The following is a 16,434-nucleotide window of genomic DNA, read 5'->3' as shown; positions in this document are numbered from 1 at the left end:
TTGCCCCTCTCCTACACCAAATGCCTAGGCATTTGCGGCCAGAGCCCACGCGTTCTGCCTGGAATTCCTCCACTTTCTACACTCCACAAATACTACTGTTCCCAGACCTTCAAGAGAGTCATGACAACAGGGGCCACTGTGAAGTCGCCTCATCTGGGTTGCATAACCTGCGCTCATCGTGTTAATGCACTTGTAATGTGCCCCCTGGGTCAGTAGGTGGTGCCAGGGAGCTGCCCGCGGTTTCGGGAGAGCTTGCCTGAAAACCGCACTGACCGCGGCATCCCCATGCCCGCACCCCGGTTTTTGGAGAGGGAAGAGTTGTAGGACCTGTGAAGGGTACACACTGACTACAATAGCTAGGAGACCGAAGCGGGGAGAGGGGGCAAAACTAGCCCACATGCACCTGGCCAAGAAATGTGTGAGGGGCGGGGCAGAATCTAACCAGTCCTGGGCGAGCCCCCGGCGGGGATCTACGTGAGGAAGTTTAGGAGGACCAGGGGCTGGAGGCATGGCACACGTGCCGCGAGCACACAGGCAGGAGCCACTCTGCGGAGGGGGGCAGCTCGCAATGCCCCCAAGTTTTCTCTGTGGAGCAAGGTGCAGCCTGCGGTTGGGAGGGGCGGCTTCCTCAGCGCGGCCACGCCCTCCCCCGGGGCGCGCTCCCGCCATTCCAGTCTCCCCTCTCTAGGCCCTTGGCTCCAGCCTCCAGGGGCTCCTCCCCAGGCCTCTCCAGCTACGAACAGCACGTAGCTGTCCAGGAGAGAAGCAGAGACCTCGATTCAAAACACACTCGAGGGGCTTCTCTGGTGGTGCAGTGGTTGGGAGTCCGCCTGCCGATGCAGGGGACACGGGTTCGTGCCCCGGTTCGGGAAGATCCCACGTGCCGCGGAGCGGCTGGGCCCGTGAGCCACGGCCGCTGAGCCTGCGCGTCCGGAGCCTGTGCTCCGCAACGGGAGAGGCCACAACAGTGAGAGGCCCATGTACCGCAAAAAACAAACAAACAAAAAAAAAAACAACACACTCGGGAATTCCGGGTGGCTGCCAGCACTCTTATCACTCAGGAACAGGAGATCAGGTAACTCAAAACCTCTCCATCTACAGAGGGCGCACGTTGGCAAATCACTGGCAGGAAAAGGGCCAGAACCCAGGGACTCTGAGTTGAACCGTCACTTTATTTCTGCACCCGTGCTGCTGTCTAAAGGAAGGGATATTAGAAATTCCCTGGCGGTCCAGTGATTAGGGCCCCGCACTCCCAATGCAGGGGGCATGGGTTCGATCCCTGACTGGGGAATTAACATCCCACAAGCCAAAAAAGAGAAAGAAACAGAAAGGAAGGGAATTGATTCTCATTCATTCCTTTTTCTCACCTACTAACCTTCTAATCAAAAAGAGCTTTTTGCAGTCCTGTTGCTTAGACGTTGAAACACCACTTGCTGGTGTCTTTCATATCAACGACCATTGATATTCCTGGCCACTGAAAAGTGTATAAAACTGTGTTGCAAATAACCTGTTTGGCCATAAAGAATCACGTGGAAGAGAAGCCAAGCCACAGAAATGAGACCGACTCCGGCTCTCGTCCTGCCCTTTGGGCTCTTCCCGCTTCCTTCCACGCCACTCGTCCATCCCCGTGACACCGAGAGCAGGAAGGCCTCAGCAAGACTTGTGAACACACTTTTCTCGACTTGTCCGTATAGGGAAGCTTTAAATGTGAACACTTAGAGGTAAGACGTGGGGTCTCTGTCACTATCAGGTATTTAATTTGCTCTGCGGCTGAATCAGGAAGCAACACCAATGCAGCTGACCCAGGAGGCTGACCGGTGCAGGAGGCTGCCCTCTGGCACCCCTGCTCAGCCTCAGCTCCGTCACCTGCCCAGGACACTCTCAGCGTCGCACACGGTGAGTCTGCAGTCTCCAGGACGCAGATCCCTGAGTCTGCAGACCCTGCTTACCTGGATGAAAACTTCGGTGACACCCACTTGGCTTCAAAGAACTGACTGGTTCGCTGCTGCCAAGCGATGGAATTACTGTGACAGAACATGATGGTAGGAGGCATGCGAGGGACAGGAGTCTGAAAGAAGAATGGCAACACTCATGTTTTTATATAAATCCCTTTTATTTCTGTAGCGTACAAAAGGTATAAATATGATTCATGTGAAACCGGTCACCTGCACGATCAAGCAAGAAGGATGTGAAGCCAGGGTGTGTGTCTGCACCAGAGCGGGCAGGAGGAAGCAGGGCCAGATCCAGTCCTCCCCGGCCCTTCCCCAGACACTGCATATTCTCCAACAGGAGACGAGTGAACAGCCTTCCATTTTCAGTGTCAGGCCGGTGGTCCCGCGTGCCTGGCGGGCACCTGATGAGTGAGGCACTTGAGGGGAAGCAGCCGTGTCAGGGCAGAGCGGGTGGGACTTACCCGTGGGGTGAGCTGCGGGTCTGCTCATCCCCCGGGTCTCTCTCCTTCCCGCTGCTATTTGATGTGGAGCAGGGATAGGAAGCAGGGACAGAAAGGAAGTCCACAGAAGGGACGGGCCGAAGCGCAAGCCGCCGATGCCTGGCCCCAGGCTGGCAGACAGCTTGGCTGGCGCACGAGGCCTGGGAGGTGACCGACGCCAAGGCAGAGCTCACGGTGTCCCTGGATCCTCAGGACTCGGATGCACGCAGAGGCCGGGAACTAGCAGCAGAGCCGTGTGATTTGTGGGGAGAGGCTAACAATCGGAACGACTTAGCAAAACTCTTACAATCTGTGAGGAAAAGTGACAGGACGTGATCCGCCAAGGATGAACCAGGCCTCAGGGGCTGATGACACTTAAGCCAAGAGGAGAGGCCCAAGCTCTGCCAGCCAGGCCGGGTCCTCACTGCTCTGGGCAGTGACAATGGCAAGCTGCACACACACTGTTCTCTCCCCTCCCACGCGGGCTGCAGGTGAGTCTGTACTAACGGCTCCACAGTAACCCAGCGGGGACGCACTCCTGGGCTGAAGGTGGTGAAGGCCTCTGTCAAATCCCTCTCAGTCGTAAGCAGACTAGGCCACCTCTAGAGGTTATGCTTGCAGCCCACCCTGCGATTAAGACAAGTACGTAAATTGCTCGCATCACTGATCACCACCTGGGCCAGAGCCACTCTGAGACTGCAGCCAGCCAGCCGGCCCTCAGGGAAGGGGGACCATGACACGGTGCCTCCCGAGCTGAGGGACAGTGGCTGGCTCTGGGGAACGGGCACCACACTCCCCCACAGAGACGGCAGAGAGGAGCGCTTCTCCCAGGGCCCCCCCCACCATGGGTGAGGAATGATCACCAACGGTAAATGACACTCTGGAAACCACCGTGGCCAAAGCAAAGACAAGGCTACGTCACAGCGCATGAGGCCGGGTGCCGCTTCAGATCCGACCTGCAGGCCTGCACTTCCTGGAGGCACCGTCCCCACTCAGGTGCTCTCATGGCACGGCCGTTCTGGAAGACGGCCAAGCCCACAGTGGGCAGAGATACCCTACAGCCGGGACCGGCCTGCCGCCCACTTACAGAAAAACTCTGCACACCTGGAGACTAAAGGTAATTCAGGAAACGTCCCTCTCTGAAAAGTTCTGCAAAAAAAGCAACCCAAGTACTGAAGTGTGAGAAGCTGCCTCTGGCTGCAAGTCTCCAGGCACGGGATTCTGACCGCTGGGCGGCGCCTTCACAGTCACCGTGAGCTCTGGACAGGCTCTCACCCGAGTCAAGCTGTGACCCCAACCAGGGCCGTGAGACCCCGAGAAGGGTGTGTGTGTACAGATATGTGTACACACACGTATGTGCATCCGTGCACGTGTACATACATACTCTCAGGGACCATTCCAAAAGGGGGGCCTGTCACTCTCCGTGTCCTGGGCAAGCGCAAGAGCGGCGGCTACGTGCTCCAGAAGCTCTGCAGAGAGAAGGCCCAGCGTCTGCTCGGCCGTCATTCACAGGCCAGCTTGCTGTCGAAGCTGGAGAGCCCGATGGCAAAGGCCTGGAGCGCGCACAGCGGGTAGCTGTAGTCCAGGGTGAACACGTCGTCGGCCACACGTCCAAACTGCATGACTATGTAGTCAGCTAGAGGCAGAGAGAGATCGGGACGTCAGGAGGTAAGGAAGACATCCTCCAAATAGGTCTCTTTAAAATGGGAAACCCTTAGAAAGATGGAAAAAGGCCTGACCGAGAGTGCCTACCAAGCACGACCAAGGCTCTACTGCGACTCCACTCGGCTCCCTGCACGGACCAGCAGGAAAGGACAAGTTGGGGGGCAGCGCAAGCTCGCGGGGGGGGGGGGGGGGGCGGAAGGGCAGGGGGGGCAGCACAAGCTCGGGGGAGCCGGAAGGGCAAGGGGGGGCAGCGCAAACTCGGGTGGGGGGCCGGAAGGGCATGAACCTTTCCTGAGGAAGGGCCTCTGCCTCTGCCCCCCGAGCAGCACCCCCAGGACTCCTCCGGTTGCCACAAGAGACCTCACACGCTCCTGCCCTCAACTCAGCGGCTCAGACGGCTGACTGCGAGACTGTAGCTCTGTCTTTCCGAGGAGGTCATTTCTTCCTTAAATCATGCTCTCCTGAGTATAACTTCCTACCAATGAAGGGCAATGCTCATTTCCGAATCCTGTCAGAACACCTCTCTTCCTGGGGCTTACGGTCATTTTCGTGGACTATCTGGAAGTTCTTCACAGAGGCCTGAGTGACCCGGCCGTGGAAGTTCAGGACGTAGGACTGGGTGTCATCATTCCAGACGGGGGACTTGTTGTGCAGCTCGATCAAGTTCTCCATGGCTTTGTCCTGCCACTTTGAAAGCAGACTCTCGCGGTCCTGTAGGAGAGGGGTGTGTGCTGAGGACCATCGCAAAGCGCTCACCCTCAAGGCTGCTGAGGCGGGAAGCAGAGCAGGGGCCTATTTCCTCCGTTTCAGCAAGTAAAACAGAAACAGAGCCCAAACTAAGCCGGCTTTGTTGGATTCTTATAGAATAACTAGCGTTTCTCTTTGCAGACCCAGTGGTTGCAAATCAACCACGTCAGCAACAGCACCTACCCCGAGGTCTGGAGGGCTGGCTCTCCTGAGGAAGAGTGGCCACTCCAGGCTGGGCTCGGGAGGAAGCAACACTGTTTTCTATTCATCTTGCCTGTGTCGCAGTCTTGTTGTTAGAGTCCTCTGTTGATGAAATATGCTCTTACTTACATTTCGTGGCTGAAATGGGATTCGTTCATGATTCATATTCATCCCTGGGATGATCACAGACATTTTCCTCGGGCCTTTAAATCCGAGTACATTTGTTTCCTGGAAGAGAGGGAAATAAACAGGAACTTGAAACAGAAATGAAGACGAGGCCTCATTCTTTTTTTCTTAATACCATGCATTTCCTTTCTATCGATCTACCTATCTATCTATTTATGGCTGCATCTATCTATCTGTCTATCTATCTATCTATTTATTTATGGCTGCACTGGGTCTTCGTTGCTGTGCGTGGCTTTCTCTAGTTGCGGCTAGTGGGGGCTACTCTTTGTCGTGGTGTGCAGGCTTCTCATGGCGGTGGCTTCTCTTGTCGTGGAGCACAGGCTGTAGGCACACGGGCTTCAGTAGTTGTGGCACAAGGGCTCAGCAGTTGTGGCTCGCAGGCTCTACAGTGCAGGCTCAGTAGTTGCAGCGCATGGGCTCAGTAGTTGTGGCTCGCAGGCTCTAGAGCACAGGCTCAGTAGTTGTGGCGCATGGGCTTAGTTGCTCCGTGGCATGTGGGATCTTCCCGGACCAGGGCTCGAACCCGTGTCCCCTGCATTGGCAGGCGGATTCTTAACCACTATGCCATCAGGGAAGCACACAAGACCTCATTCTTAACGCAAGGCCCTCCTGGGCATGTAAAACGGGGACAATATGGAGAGCACTAAACACTATTCTATTACTTCACTGTAGTTAAACAAAGAGAGACGGAGAATCAAGCCCAGGAAAATAAGACTGTTTCCTCTTTTTAAACCTGATTTAAACATTTGAATTTAAAACACTCTCTAGGCTTGAAACCCTACTCTTACTCTTTAGCTTTAAGTGAAATTTCAGACAATTATGAGCAAACTGTCCAATTTTGTCATCTTCAATAAATATATATTTCCCAGTGAGGACACGGCACTATATGATATAGAGTGAGAATTACAGTTTAAATTAAATAGGACCTGTATCTGGAGGTAAAAAAAATCAAATGCCCGTCAAACCAGGCAGATTATATATGAATAAAATAACTACATTAAATACATGGATATATGTGTATTCATATACATACACACAAAGTCATGCATAGGTAAAATATTTAATTGATTCTGAAGCTAAGAGAAAACATCTATACATTATAAAGTGTTAAGTCAAATGATTCTCAGTCACTTAGATAAAATCTCATGGGAATCAAGTGATGAGATTAATTCCAACCGATGGAAAGCTGAGACTTTGGGATCAAAGTAACAACTGAGTCGGGTTAATTCCTTCTTGCTGCTTTGACTCCACAACTTCACATGCCCACTACGCGCCAGGTCCATGTTCACGTGGAAACAGCAGTGAATGGGACTTTACGAACTGGTAGAGAAGGATGGTGCTGAAGCAGCAGTCTGGGGCACTAGAGAAAGCGCGGGGAACCGAGGGGAGCATCAAGCACATCTAGTGTCGGGAGAGACCCCTCTGCTGACGCTGGTGGACAGGCAGAGGCAAGGAGGGGCAGGGCAGGCTCTCAGGTGGGGCGCAGGGACGAGAGGAGCCGCTAGAATGACGGGAACGCACAGGGAGCGTGCCCCCGGGGAGCCGGAAGGGAAAGGTGCAGTGTCCAGGCTTGATTCTGGACTCAAGGGGCAGCCTGAGAGGATTTGGAGCAGGACAAGAGCAGCACGAGCTGGAGCTGGACCGCTCAGCAGCGGCGGTACAGGATGAACCAGGTCGAGAGGGCAGAAAGCAGAGACCGGCTTCCAATTTACGGTAACCGCGAGCCAACGGGTAAGGGGTAACAAAGGCCTGCGTTAACGTGGCGGCATTGGGAAAAGAGAAGAGGAGATGAGTGAGGGCCGGCTGAAACAGTAAATACAGCTAAACTTGGCAATTCGTAAATAACTCGAGTATACAGAAACAAGCTTGGGAGGGGGACTGCAAGCCCAGGGCTGGGACGCCAGGAGGCTGAGGAAACGGGAGGCGGCACTCACGTAGCAGATGGCGGCCAGCTCCTGCCGCATACAGGCCTTTTCTACCAGACCCTGGGCCTTGGCCGGGCTGACACCATGGTCATAAACTGTAAACTTGGTCCCCATGAGGTTGGACCTAGAATCAAGAGAAAAAGCCACCACAATGATCTGTATTTTTCTCCCTTACAAACACAAGCCAGGAGAGGTATGGGACAGCCTCTCGGCCCACTCTCCAAAGGTCAAGGGGTCATCATCGCTTTCTCAAAGATCTAGCCTTAAAACAAGGAAGGGCCTTAGACTTTCTATTAACTTTATTTTTTTAGATGACATCGACCGGCTCATTGTAAAACCGATATGGACTGTTCTGAAACTACAGGAGTCAAACCATCAGAGGAGCAGGACAGGATGCAAGGCTGCTCTCACCTGAGTTTGCCAACATAACTTTCTCCCTCACGAGATAGATCTGTTGGGTCAGTGGAGATGAGGTAGTTGGATGTTTTGCTCTTTTTCCGCTTTCTACCTGCAAGAAGAAATATCTAGAAAAGGAAAAAAATTTTCAGTAAAAAATGCACTCAAGAGAACTGCCATGTTTGTCCTACCTATTTAGTTAGCAAATATTTAGCAACTGCCTATCATGTACCAAGCAGTCCATCTCTGGGTCTTGTTTTTTAAAAAAACAGGTTTAATTCACTTTGACTTTTCTTGCAGAAAAACGATGTGGTGGCCACAGCTGGAGCCTGGGTCTCCCGCGTGCAGACTTGGTGTGGGTCATTACAGGATGCTCAGTGAACCCGTGACAGGGACAGTCAGTGAACATGGTCTCCCTCCAGAGCTTGGGGGTGAGGCAGCCCAGGTCTTGGAGACAGCACAGAGGTGGCCTTGGCAAAGCTGCCCAGGGCAGCGGTGCAACCCCTGGCCAAGGTGCAGCATCGTCCACGCCGGCCAGCACCAGCTTCTCGGGCACAGCGGCTGGGATGACGCCAGTGTCCAAGGGCAGGATGAGAGGCACCGGCCCAGAGCCACAGTGGCCGGTCAGCCTGCAGGGATGGTCTGGGGCTGGCCGATCCTGTTCCCCCAGTAGCCTCACCACATGAGGACTACAGAGAACTTGGCCAGAACGATGGCCTCATGATGGCAGTGGTGATCTCCTTGAAGCACTGAACACCCAGACCAGCATCTGTCCACTGCAATCCCCAATAGCAACAAACGCCTTGACCCTGGGCCGCAGGGCAGAACGGGTTATGCTCGCATCATTGTCAAAACCTCATCCTTGAAGGAGGGATGCTTCCAAGGAAGAGTCAATCATCTCGGATTCCCGGATGGATGAGAAGAGAAGGGTCTCCTCCAGGCCCTGACCAGGTGGCCCAGATGGGTGAGGGGTAGCCAATCCTTGCCCCCGGCCCTGACCCCGCAAGCTCTGTGGCCTCGGGCCCCTGAGGGGCCTCCATGCCCTATCGTAGCACCAGTGTACCTGCCATTTGGGGTTCTCTGGGAGAAGACCAATCTCTGGGTCCTCATCACTTTTTCTAATCCTCATAATGCTTCTCAGAATTCACTATCAAGGTTTCCCTACTGCACAATTTTTCTAAATTCACTAGTTTGATTCTCCATATCATTATTTACAACTTTATCCCTAAAGCCTCCAGTGACTTTTTTAAAAAGCTTTATCCAATTTCATGAGTAAGAGTCTTTCCGCCTTTGGAAGAGGCAGGACCCTGGACCCTGTGCTTCCCATCCTCCCTGCAACGGCTTTCCTGATGCTTCTTGCTGCATTTTGTATGTTGTTGTTCTAAACTCCTGTGACTTCCGTGATATGAGTACTGTCGTATTTATGCATCCTTCCCAGACACTCCTAGACTTGGACAATAATAAGGAAGCAGGAGAGGGCAGTAACTACGGGGAGGGGGCACTTTGGAATCAAACAGATACAGGTTTCAATCTGGCTCTGCCACTTCTTAGTGTGTTCTGGGGCATTCCCTAAGCTGGGATAAGAAATCCGATCTTACAGCGTTGTCATAAGGGTTGTAGGTAATAATATACATAAAGCATTTAGCACACACCTGGTAATTGTAAACACTCAGTAGATAGTGGTTATAACAACATTAATATCTACTACTATCATCTCATTTCTAGGCTTTTTTTTTTTTTTTTTTCGCGGTAGGCGGGCCTCTCACTGTTGTGGCCTCTCCCGTTGCGGAGCACAGGCTCCGGACGCGCAGGCTCAGCGGCCATGGCTCACGGGCCCAGCCGCTCCGCGGCATGTGGGATCTTCCCGGACCGGGGCACGAACCCGTGTCCCCTCCATTGGCAGGTGGACTCTCAACCACTGCGCCACCAGGGAAGCCCACATTTCTAGGCTCTTAAAATCATCCACTTAGACCTGGTATTATAAAATACATTGTTCATTAGCAAGTATTAACTGCCTCAAATTTATGTATAAAGTAAATTAGAATTTCTAGGATGAAAAACAAGACATTCCACTTGCATGTTTTCTGTTTTTCCAATTCCTCCTATTCCCTAAACCCTTCTTTCTTCCACACTGTCATAATCAAAATCAAAATCAAAATCAAAGAGCACACTGGAAACTCCCCCACCCCAAAAAAGGGATGGAGGTAAAAATAATTACATTCAAATAGTCTCTTCCATCTTCTTACCTTCTGGATAAAACTTTCTCTTTGCGGGGTGGGTAGGTTTTGACTATTAGACTATGACCTCTTTGAAGACAGTGAGAACACAGCACTTGGGAACTAGTAAGTACAACCTAGTTCCTGTCGAATACCGGTGCTCTCCCATCCCCACCCCCCATCGTAAGACCATCAATGACCCAGCCCACAGCACTCTTCCCTCCATCTCAAGATCTGTCTTAAGAACCACTTCTCAGGACTTCCCTGGTGGTCCAGTGGTTGCGAATCCACCTTCCAATGCAGGGGACGCAGGTTCGATCCCTGGTCGGGGAACTAAGATCCCACATGCCTCGGGGCAACTAAGCCCAGTGCCTCAACTACTGAGCCCACACACCCTGGAGCCCACGTGCCACAACTAAGACCTGACACAGCCGGGAAAAAAAAAAAAAAAAAAAAAAGACCCACTTCTCATACCTTCCGATTTTCGTCCTTTTCCAAGTGCATATAGTAGGTAGGGAAAAGCCCCCGATCCATTCCTTTTTTATCCCGAGTTATCCGACACTTCACTGTGACACCTCGAGGGGCAGGACTGTATGCGAAGCCCTCTAAATTCTCTATTTCTCCCAGCTGATTATCAGTGTGCTGGGCTGCAGTTCCGGAAGCTCCTGTATCCTGAAAGAACAGCCACATGTGAGCAGTAGGCGGCTGGGTCAGGAAACCTCATATTCTCTTTGAGAAACACTTAAAGGACAAAATAGCTTCCTGATTCACCCATATGTCTCAGTCTTCTGACAAGGTAGGGAAAAACTCTGAGAAGTTAAATAGGTGTATGAACATTGGGAGTAATGAAGCAGCAAAGTATGAAAATGGGATACGGCTTCACAGAAGCTGGTTCAAGACACAAGAAATTAGGGAGTCGTGTACTTTAAGTGTAAATTCCAGCTTAACTCTTTGAAGCAGCCCTCATCCAGTAATGGCATTTAAACACCGGAGATGTTTAGGAAGCAGTGAAATTAGCTCAGAGGAGGAAGTGTCAGAGCTACATACTGTGGCTGGCTTCTGGCTGGATGCAGAACTGGGTCTCTCTGCCTCTGAAGAGGATGAATGAGATCTTAGTTTTTTCCCTTCTCCTTCCTCCCCATCAGTCTCCTCCTCATCAAAGTTCAAACTCCCTGAGATCCCTGGAAGAAAGGGAGAAACTGTCAAAAAGGGCCAGAGACCTTTGAGCCAAATATAATTTTTACTTCCTTGCTTAAAAATTCCAAGCTGTTCTGACTTAAAACATGGCTATTTAATCCAAATTTTGACAATTCTTCCTTCATATTCTCACCTAGATCCATCCCTTGTTTTCCCTTCCTGCTGTTCCCTTCCCTAATTTATCCTCTTCTGCAAATCATATATCTGATAAACGATTAATATCCAGAATATATAACTCAACAGCAACAAAAACAAACCCAATTCAAAGATGGGGGAAGAGCGCTTCCCTGGTGGCACAGTGGTTAAGAATCCGCCTGCCAGTGCAGGGGACACGGGTTCGAGCCCTAGTCCGGGAAGATCCCACATGCCGCGGAGCAACTAAGCCTGAGTGCCACAACTACTGAGCCTGCGCGCTAGAGCCCGCAAACCGCTACTGAGCCTGCATGCCATAACTACTGAAGCCCGCGCTCCGCAACAAGAGAAGCCACCACAGTGAGAAGCCGGCACACCACAGCGAAGAGTGGGCCCCGCTTGCCACAACTAGAGAAAGCCTGTGCACGGCAACGAAGACCCAACGCAGCCAAAAATAAATAAATAAAAATAAATAATTTTTTTAAAAAAATGGGTAAAGGACTTGAACAGACATTTCTCCCAAGAAGATACATAAATGGCCAATAAGCACATGAAAAGATGCTCAACATCACTAGTCATTAGGGAAATGCAAATCAAATCACAGTGAGAAACCACCTGACAATCACTGGGATGATTATTATAAAAAACAAAATCCAAAAAACAGAAAGTAAGTGTTGGTGAGGATGTGGAGAAACTGCTGGTGGCAAATGCAAAATTATGCAGCCACTGTAGAAAACAACATAGTGGTTCCTAAAAATATATATACAGAATTACCGTATAATCCAGGAACTCCACTTCTGGGTGTATACCCAAAAGAACTGAAAGCAGAGACTCAGACAGATACTTGAACAACCAATGTTCACAGCAGCATTATTCACAGTTTTCAAAAGGTGGAAACAACCCAAATACCCACCAACTGATGAATAAACAAACTGTTGTATATACATAAATAGAATGTTATTCAGCCTTAAAAAGGAATGCAATTCCGACACAGGCTACAACATGAATGAATCTTAAAGACATTATGCTAAGTGAAATAAGCTAGACACAAAAAGGACAAATACCTTATGATTCTACTTTTATGAGGCCTAGAATAGTCAAATTCATGGAGACAGAAAGTATAACAGAGGTTGCCAGGAGCTGGGGGTGGGGCGGGGGATGGGGAGTTGGTGTTTGATGGGGACAGAGTCTCAGTCTGGGAAGATGAGAAGGTTCTGGAGATGACGGTGGTGATGGCTGCACAACAACGTGAATGTACCTAATGCCACTGAGCTGTGCACTTACGAACGGTTAAAATGGTAAACGCTACACACATTTTCCCGCAATAGATGTCTCTATCAGTTACTTCTTTGTTTTCCTACATTTTTTTCATGGTTAGTCTTGTGAACTAATTTGAGTTGGGAATGTTGTTTTTTTTTTTTTTTTTTTTTTTTTGCGGTATGCGGGCCTCTCACTGTTGTGGCCTCTCCCGTTGCGGAGCACAGGCTCCGGACGCGCAGGCTCAGCGGCCATGGCTCACGGGCCCAGCCGCTCCGCGGCACGTGGGATCTTCCCGGACCGGGGCACGAACCCGTGTCCCCTGCATCGGCAGGCGGACGCTCAACCATTGCGCCACCAGGGAAGCCCCCGAGTTGGGAATGTCTGAGGTACTACTACCTTGGACCTTTTACAGAAAACTTCAAACTATCTGATTAAAAACTATTTTTTCATTTTATCCTCACATTTATATGAGTTTGAGGAGGAGGGACTGGCAAGTCTTATTTTTTGTTTTGTCTCTTGCTTGTTTATGGGACACAAAGTGTGCTGTGTGTTATAAAAGAAGCACGACACGCAGATTTACACGTGCGAGGGTGATGCTCCAGGAGAAGCACTTCTGCCCAGGAGAAAGGGGCAGAGCTATGGGCGAGGCCCACCTCGCTGTTCTCTGTGGTCTACAAGGTAAAGCCACCCCTCATACAATAGCTGGAAGAGCCCCCAAGTCACACATGACAAGGAGACTGAACAACAAGCAGTGCTGCCCATTCATCCACCTCAGAGGAGGGACAATGATGGTCTGTTTTACATAGTTCACAAAATAAATGGTATCAAGTTTTTCCCAAGGACACCCAAGGATAAGACTAAGGCCAGTTAAAAAATTAATCTCAAGTGAAAACATATGTCCATACAAAAACTTATGCGTAACTATTTATAGCAGCATTATTCATAATAGCCAGAGTGGGAACAACCCAAATGCCCATCAACTGATAAAGGGAGGAACAAAACGTGGCTTATCCATACAACAGACTGTGATCCAGCGACAGAAAAGAACGAAGCACTGACACAGGCTACAACGTGGATGGACTCTGAAAACATGATGCTAAGTGAAAGCCAGGCATAAAGGGCCACACAGTGTATGACTGATTCTGTTTATATGAAACACCAGAACAGGCAAATCTGCAGAGACAGAAAGTAGACTGGCGGCTGCCCAGGGATGGGGAGTTGGAGGGAAATGGGAAGTGACTGCTAACAGGTATGAAGTTTCTCTGGCGTCAGACAACATTCTAAAATTGATTGTGCTGATGGCTGCAGACCTCTGTGAATATACTAACGAACCAACCAATTGTTCACTTTACATAGGTGAATTGTATGGTATGTGAATTATATCTCAATAAAGCTATTATTTTAAAAATTCTTTGGTTTGTGAAGGATATTTCTTTCTTTCTTTTTTCTTTCCTAAAACGTTAACTTTTGGGGACGGGTAGCAAAACGCATAAAACTCTAGGGATCTCACTCTCATATGGATATCTTCACTCAGTCCTACGTTTTCTTCTTTTTTTTTTATATTGAAGTATAGGTGATTTACAATGTTAGTACTATGCTTTCAAATGCCATATTTGTACCAAGAACTCAGTTTATGTGAATACATGTTTTAAGATGGAGATCAAGGATTTCTCCCAAACTTGTAAGACAAGCAAACTGGATCCCCACTTGACGAACGTTATCTTCCAAACTGACACTTCTTAAGTCTTAGTCAAGAGAGCACTTCATGGCTTCTATGGTCCAGATGCAACTTGTTCAGACTCAAAAAGGCATTAACCCATCTGGTCCTGAAAGGCCAATTCTGAGAAAGAACACAGCGGTCATTTAACAGGGCAGAGTACAAGGGACAGCTTGGTATTTACAGTAAGGGATCAAGAGCTAGACTAAGACTCAGAAAATCTAGGTCTGCCGCTATTCAGCTCGATGACCTGGGGTAAGTAATCTAGCTTTTAGTTAAACTGAGAGTTCTCCTTGCTCTGGCTCCTCCACATCTTTCACTGTCTCTTGTTATAATAACGATAGGAAAGTAACAGAAGTACCACGGCCACATTCATGTTACAGACAGGGAAACTGAGGCAGAGAAAAGTTGTGCTGCTTTCCCCTTTACCAGCCAGAGGTGGCAGAGCTGAGACTCCAAACCACGCTGGCTGGCCCCAGAGCTGAGCTCTAAAGCACGCCACACCCTGCCCCAGTTTCCACAAATACATCATGCTCTATACATCTGATGCCTCTGCTAACGTCATTTCTTCTGCCCAAGTTTGCCACCTAACCAACTAGCGGTGTGATCTAGAACGAATTACTTAGCCTTTCTGAGAGCCAATTTTCTTACATGTGAAAAGGAGAGGCTGACACGTGTAACCCCTCACAGTACTGTCACAAATACTGAGATAAGGTATGTCAAGTGCCTGACAAGCAAAAGACATTCACAGTGTAAGTCTCCAGCCACTCCCGGGCTGACAGCTGTGCACAGGAGCACACGCACCCCTCACGCCTCAGCTTAGTCGCCACCTCCTTCCATGTGGCTCTTGTCCCTCTCACTGCCCCGCAGTGGAGTTGTATTTCTCCTGCTTTCTACTCTATACACCAAAATACAGCTCGAGACCAGGCCATCAGCCAAGCCGTCTCATTGGCCTTCCTGCTCCCTGACCTGCCCACTCCAATTCATCCTTCATAGTGCAGATTAATTTTTCTACAGCCCAAATCTGCTATAACTCCACCTTAAAATCCCACGTAGGTTCCTGTTACTCTTCACAGGAAGTCCACACCCTAGCTCGGCCTGTAACACCCAATGTAATCGGAGCCCGCCCACCCCTCCAGCCCACGTCTCTCCAGGCCCCTTCCCACCTGTCACCTCGCGCTCCGCACTCCAGCCCTTCTGAGCTGCCGGCTCGTCTTCCCGCATCACACTCTGGCTTAGATGTCACCTCCGGATCAACTCTGGTTGGGCACCCCTCTCCACACTCCCTTGGCTATTTAGGTCCATGAAGCCTCAATTTAGGTGCACGAAGCCTCAATCAGAATAAATGCTCCATGAGGGCAGGAACCTCGTTCACAATTGCATCCTAAGTGCCTAGAACAAGGCCTGATATATAGCGTATCCTCAATCATGTTTTCTAAATGAATGAATATACGAATCCATTTGAATGTGCATCTATCCTGCCAGTCTGTGGTAGAACCTCCTGACTCACATATCCCAGTACCCAGCAATGCCTATGACAAAGCAGGTACCCAGCAAACATCCAGGCATTACTGGCCGTCAGTCTTCTCATCTGAAAAGGGGATGCTTAATTCCTTCTCGCTATAAAATTAGTTTTCTAAGAAGGAGAAGACTACAGAGGACCTCTGAAACGTACAGGAATATTTATGAGAATAACTCCAACTGGCAGAAAGCAGGCTCTCATGGAAAAAGTATTATTAGTTTAAGGATATTCTGATCCAATTTGTGTTTCCACTAAGCTGGCTATTTATCTCTCCCTTATCACTAGAGGAATATAAACCGTGAAACAGAGGCAGGGTAGGGTGCTGAGGGGCAACTCAAAGGAACAGCGTGGGGATGACAAAAATAAAATGTCAAAAGGAAGGAAATAGCCGTAATAGTAGCTAACATTACACACACACACACACACACACACACACACACACACACACACACACACACACACACACACACACACATTTATATATGTATTTTGGCTGCATCGTGCAGCTTGTGGGATCTTAGCTCCCCGACCAGGGATCAAACCTGGGCCCTTGGCAGTGAAAGCGCAGAGTCCTAACCACTGGACCGCCAGAGAATTCCCTGTTTTATATTTTATGTAACTAACTCACTGCCTGAAAACTGTCAGCAATGCTCACCATGTTTCTGGAGAATCTCCTGGAGATCTGGCTTGGATGCAGGGTCCCAGGTGCCATCTCCATCAGCACCTCCTTCAGCATCCTCCTCCGCGGCAGGAGATCCTACTGAGACGATGTGAGGTCTGGTCTCCACGTCCTGAGCATCTGGCTTCAGGAAGGCAGCGGGACCGTCAATGCCTAGGGG

At 50.0% G+C, this 16,434-nt stretch overlaps 1 protein-coding gene across 2 annotated transcripts in view; it reads right to left on the bottom strand.

Annotated features, from left to right (window-relative positions):
- Positions 1–3,933: 3,933 nt before the first annotated feature.
- Positions 3,934–16,434, bottom strand: part of TULP3 (TUB like protein 3) — a gene marked incomplete at both ends in the record, with an annotated part of 44,533 nt that continues 32,032 nt past the window's right edge. For both annotated transcript variants that reach the window (XM_082850853.1, XM_082850852.1), the window contains 8 exons: positions 3,934–4,067; positions 4,636–4,807; positions 5,174–5,272; positions 7,165–7,279; positions 7,567–7,679; positions 10,242–10,439; positions 10,815–10,948; positions 16,251–16,427. In XM_082850853.1, the coding sequence (XP_082706979.1) occupies positions 3,934–4,067; positions 4,636–4,807; positions 5,174–5,272; positions 7,165–7,279; positions 7,567–7,679; positions 10,242–10,439; positions 10,815–10,948; positions 16,251–16,427 (1,142 nt within the window). The remainder of the gene's footprint in view (positions 4,068–4,635; positions 4,808–5,173; positions 5,273–7,164; positions 7,280–7,566; positions 7,680–10,241; positions 10,440–10,814; positions 10,949–16,250; positions 16,428–16,434) is intronic.

Source organism: Leucopleurus acutus, assembly GCF_964270905.1.
Source record: "Leucopleurus acutus genome assembly, chromosome: 11".
Lineage (NCBI taxonomy): Eukaryota > Metazoa > Chordata > Mammalia > Artiodactyla > Delphinidae > Leucopleurus > Leucopleurus acutus.
Note: the sequence above shows the minus strand (reverse complement) of the source record. Positions and strands in the feature narration are given on the sequence as shown.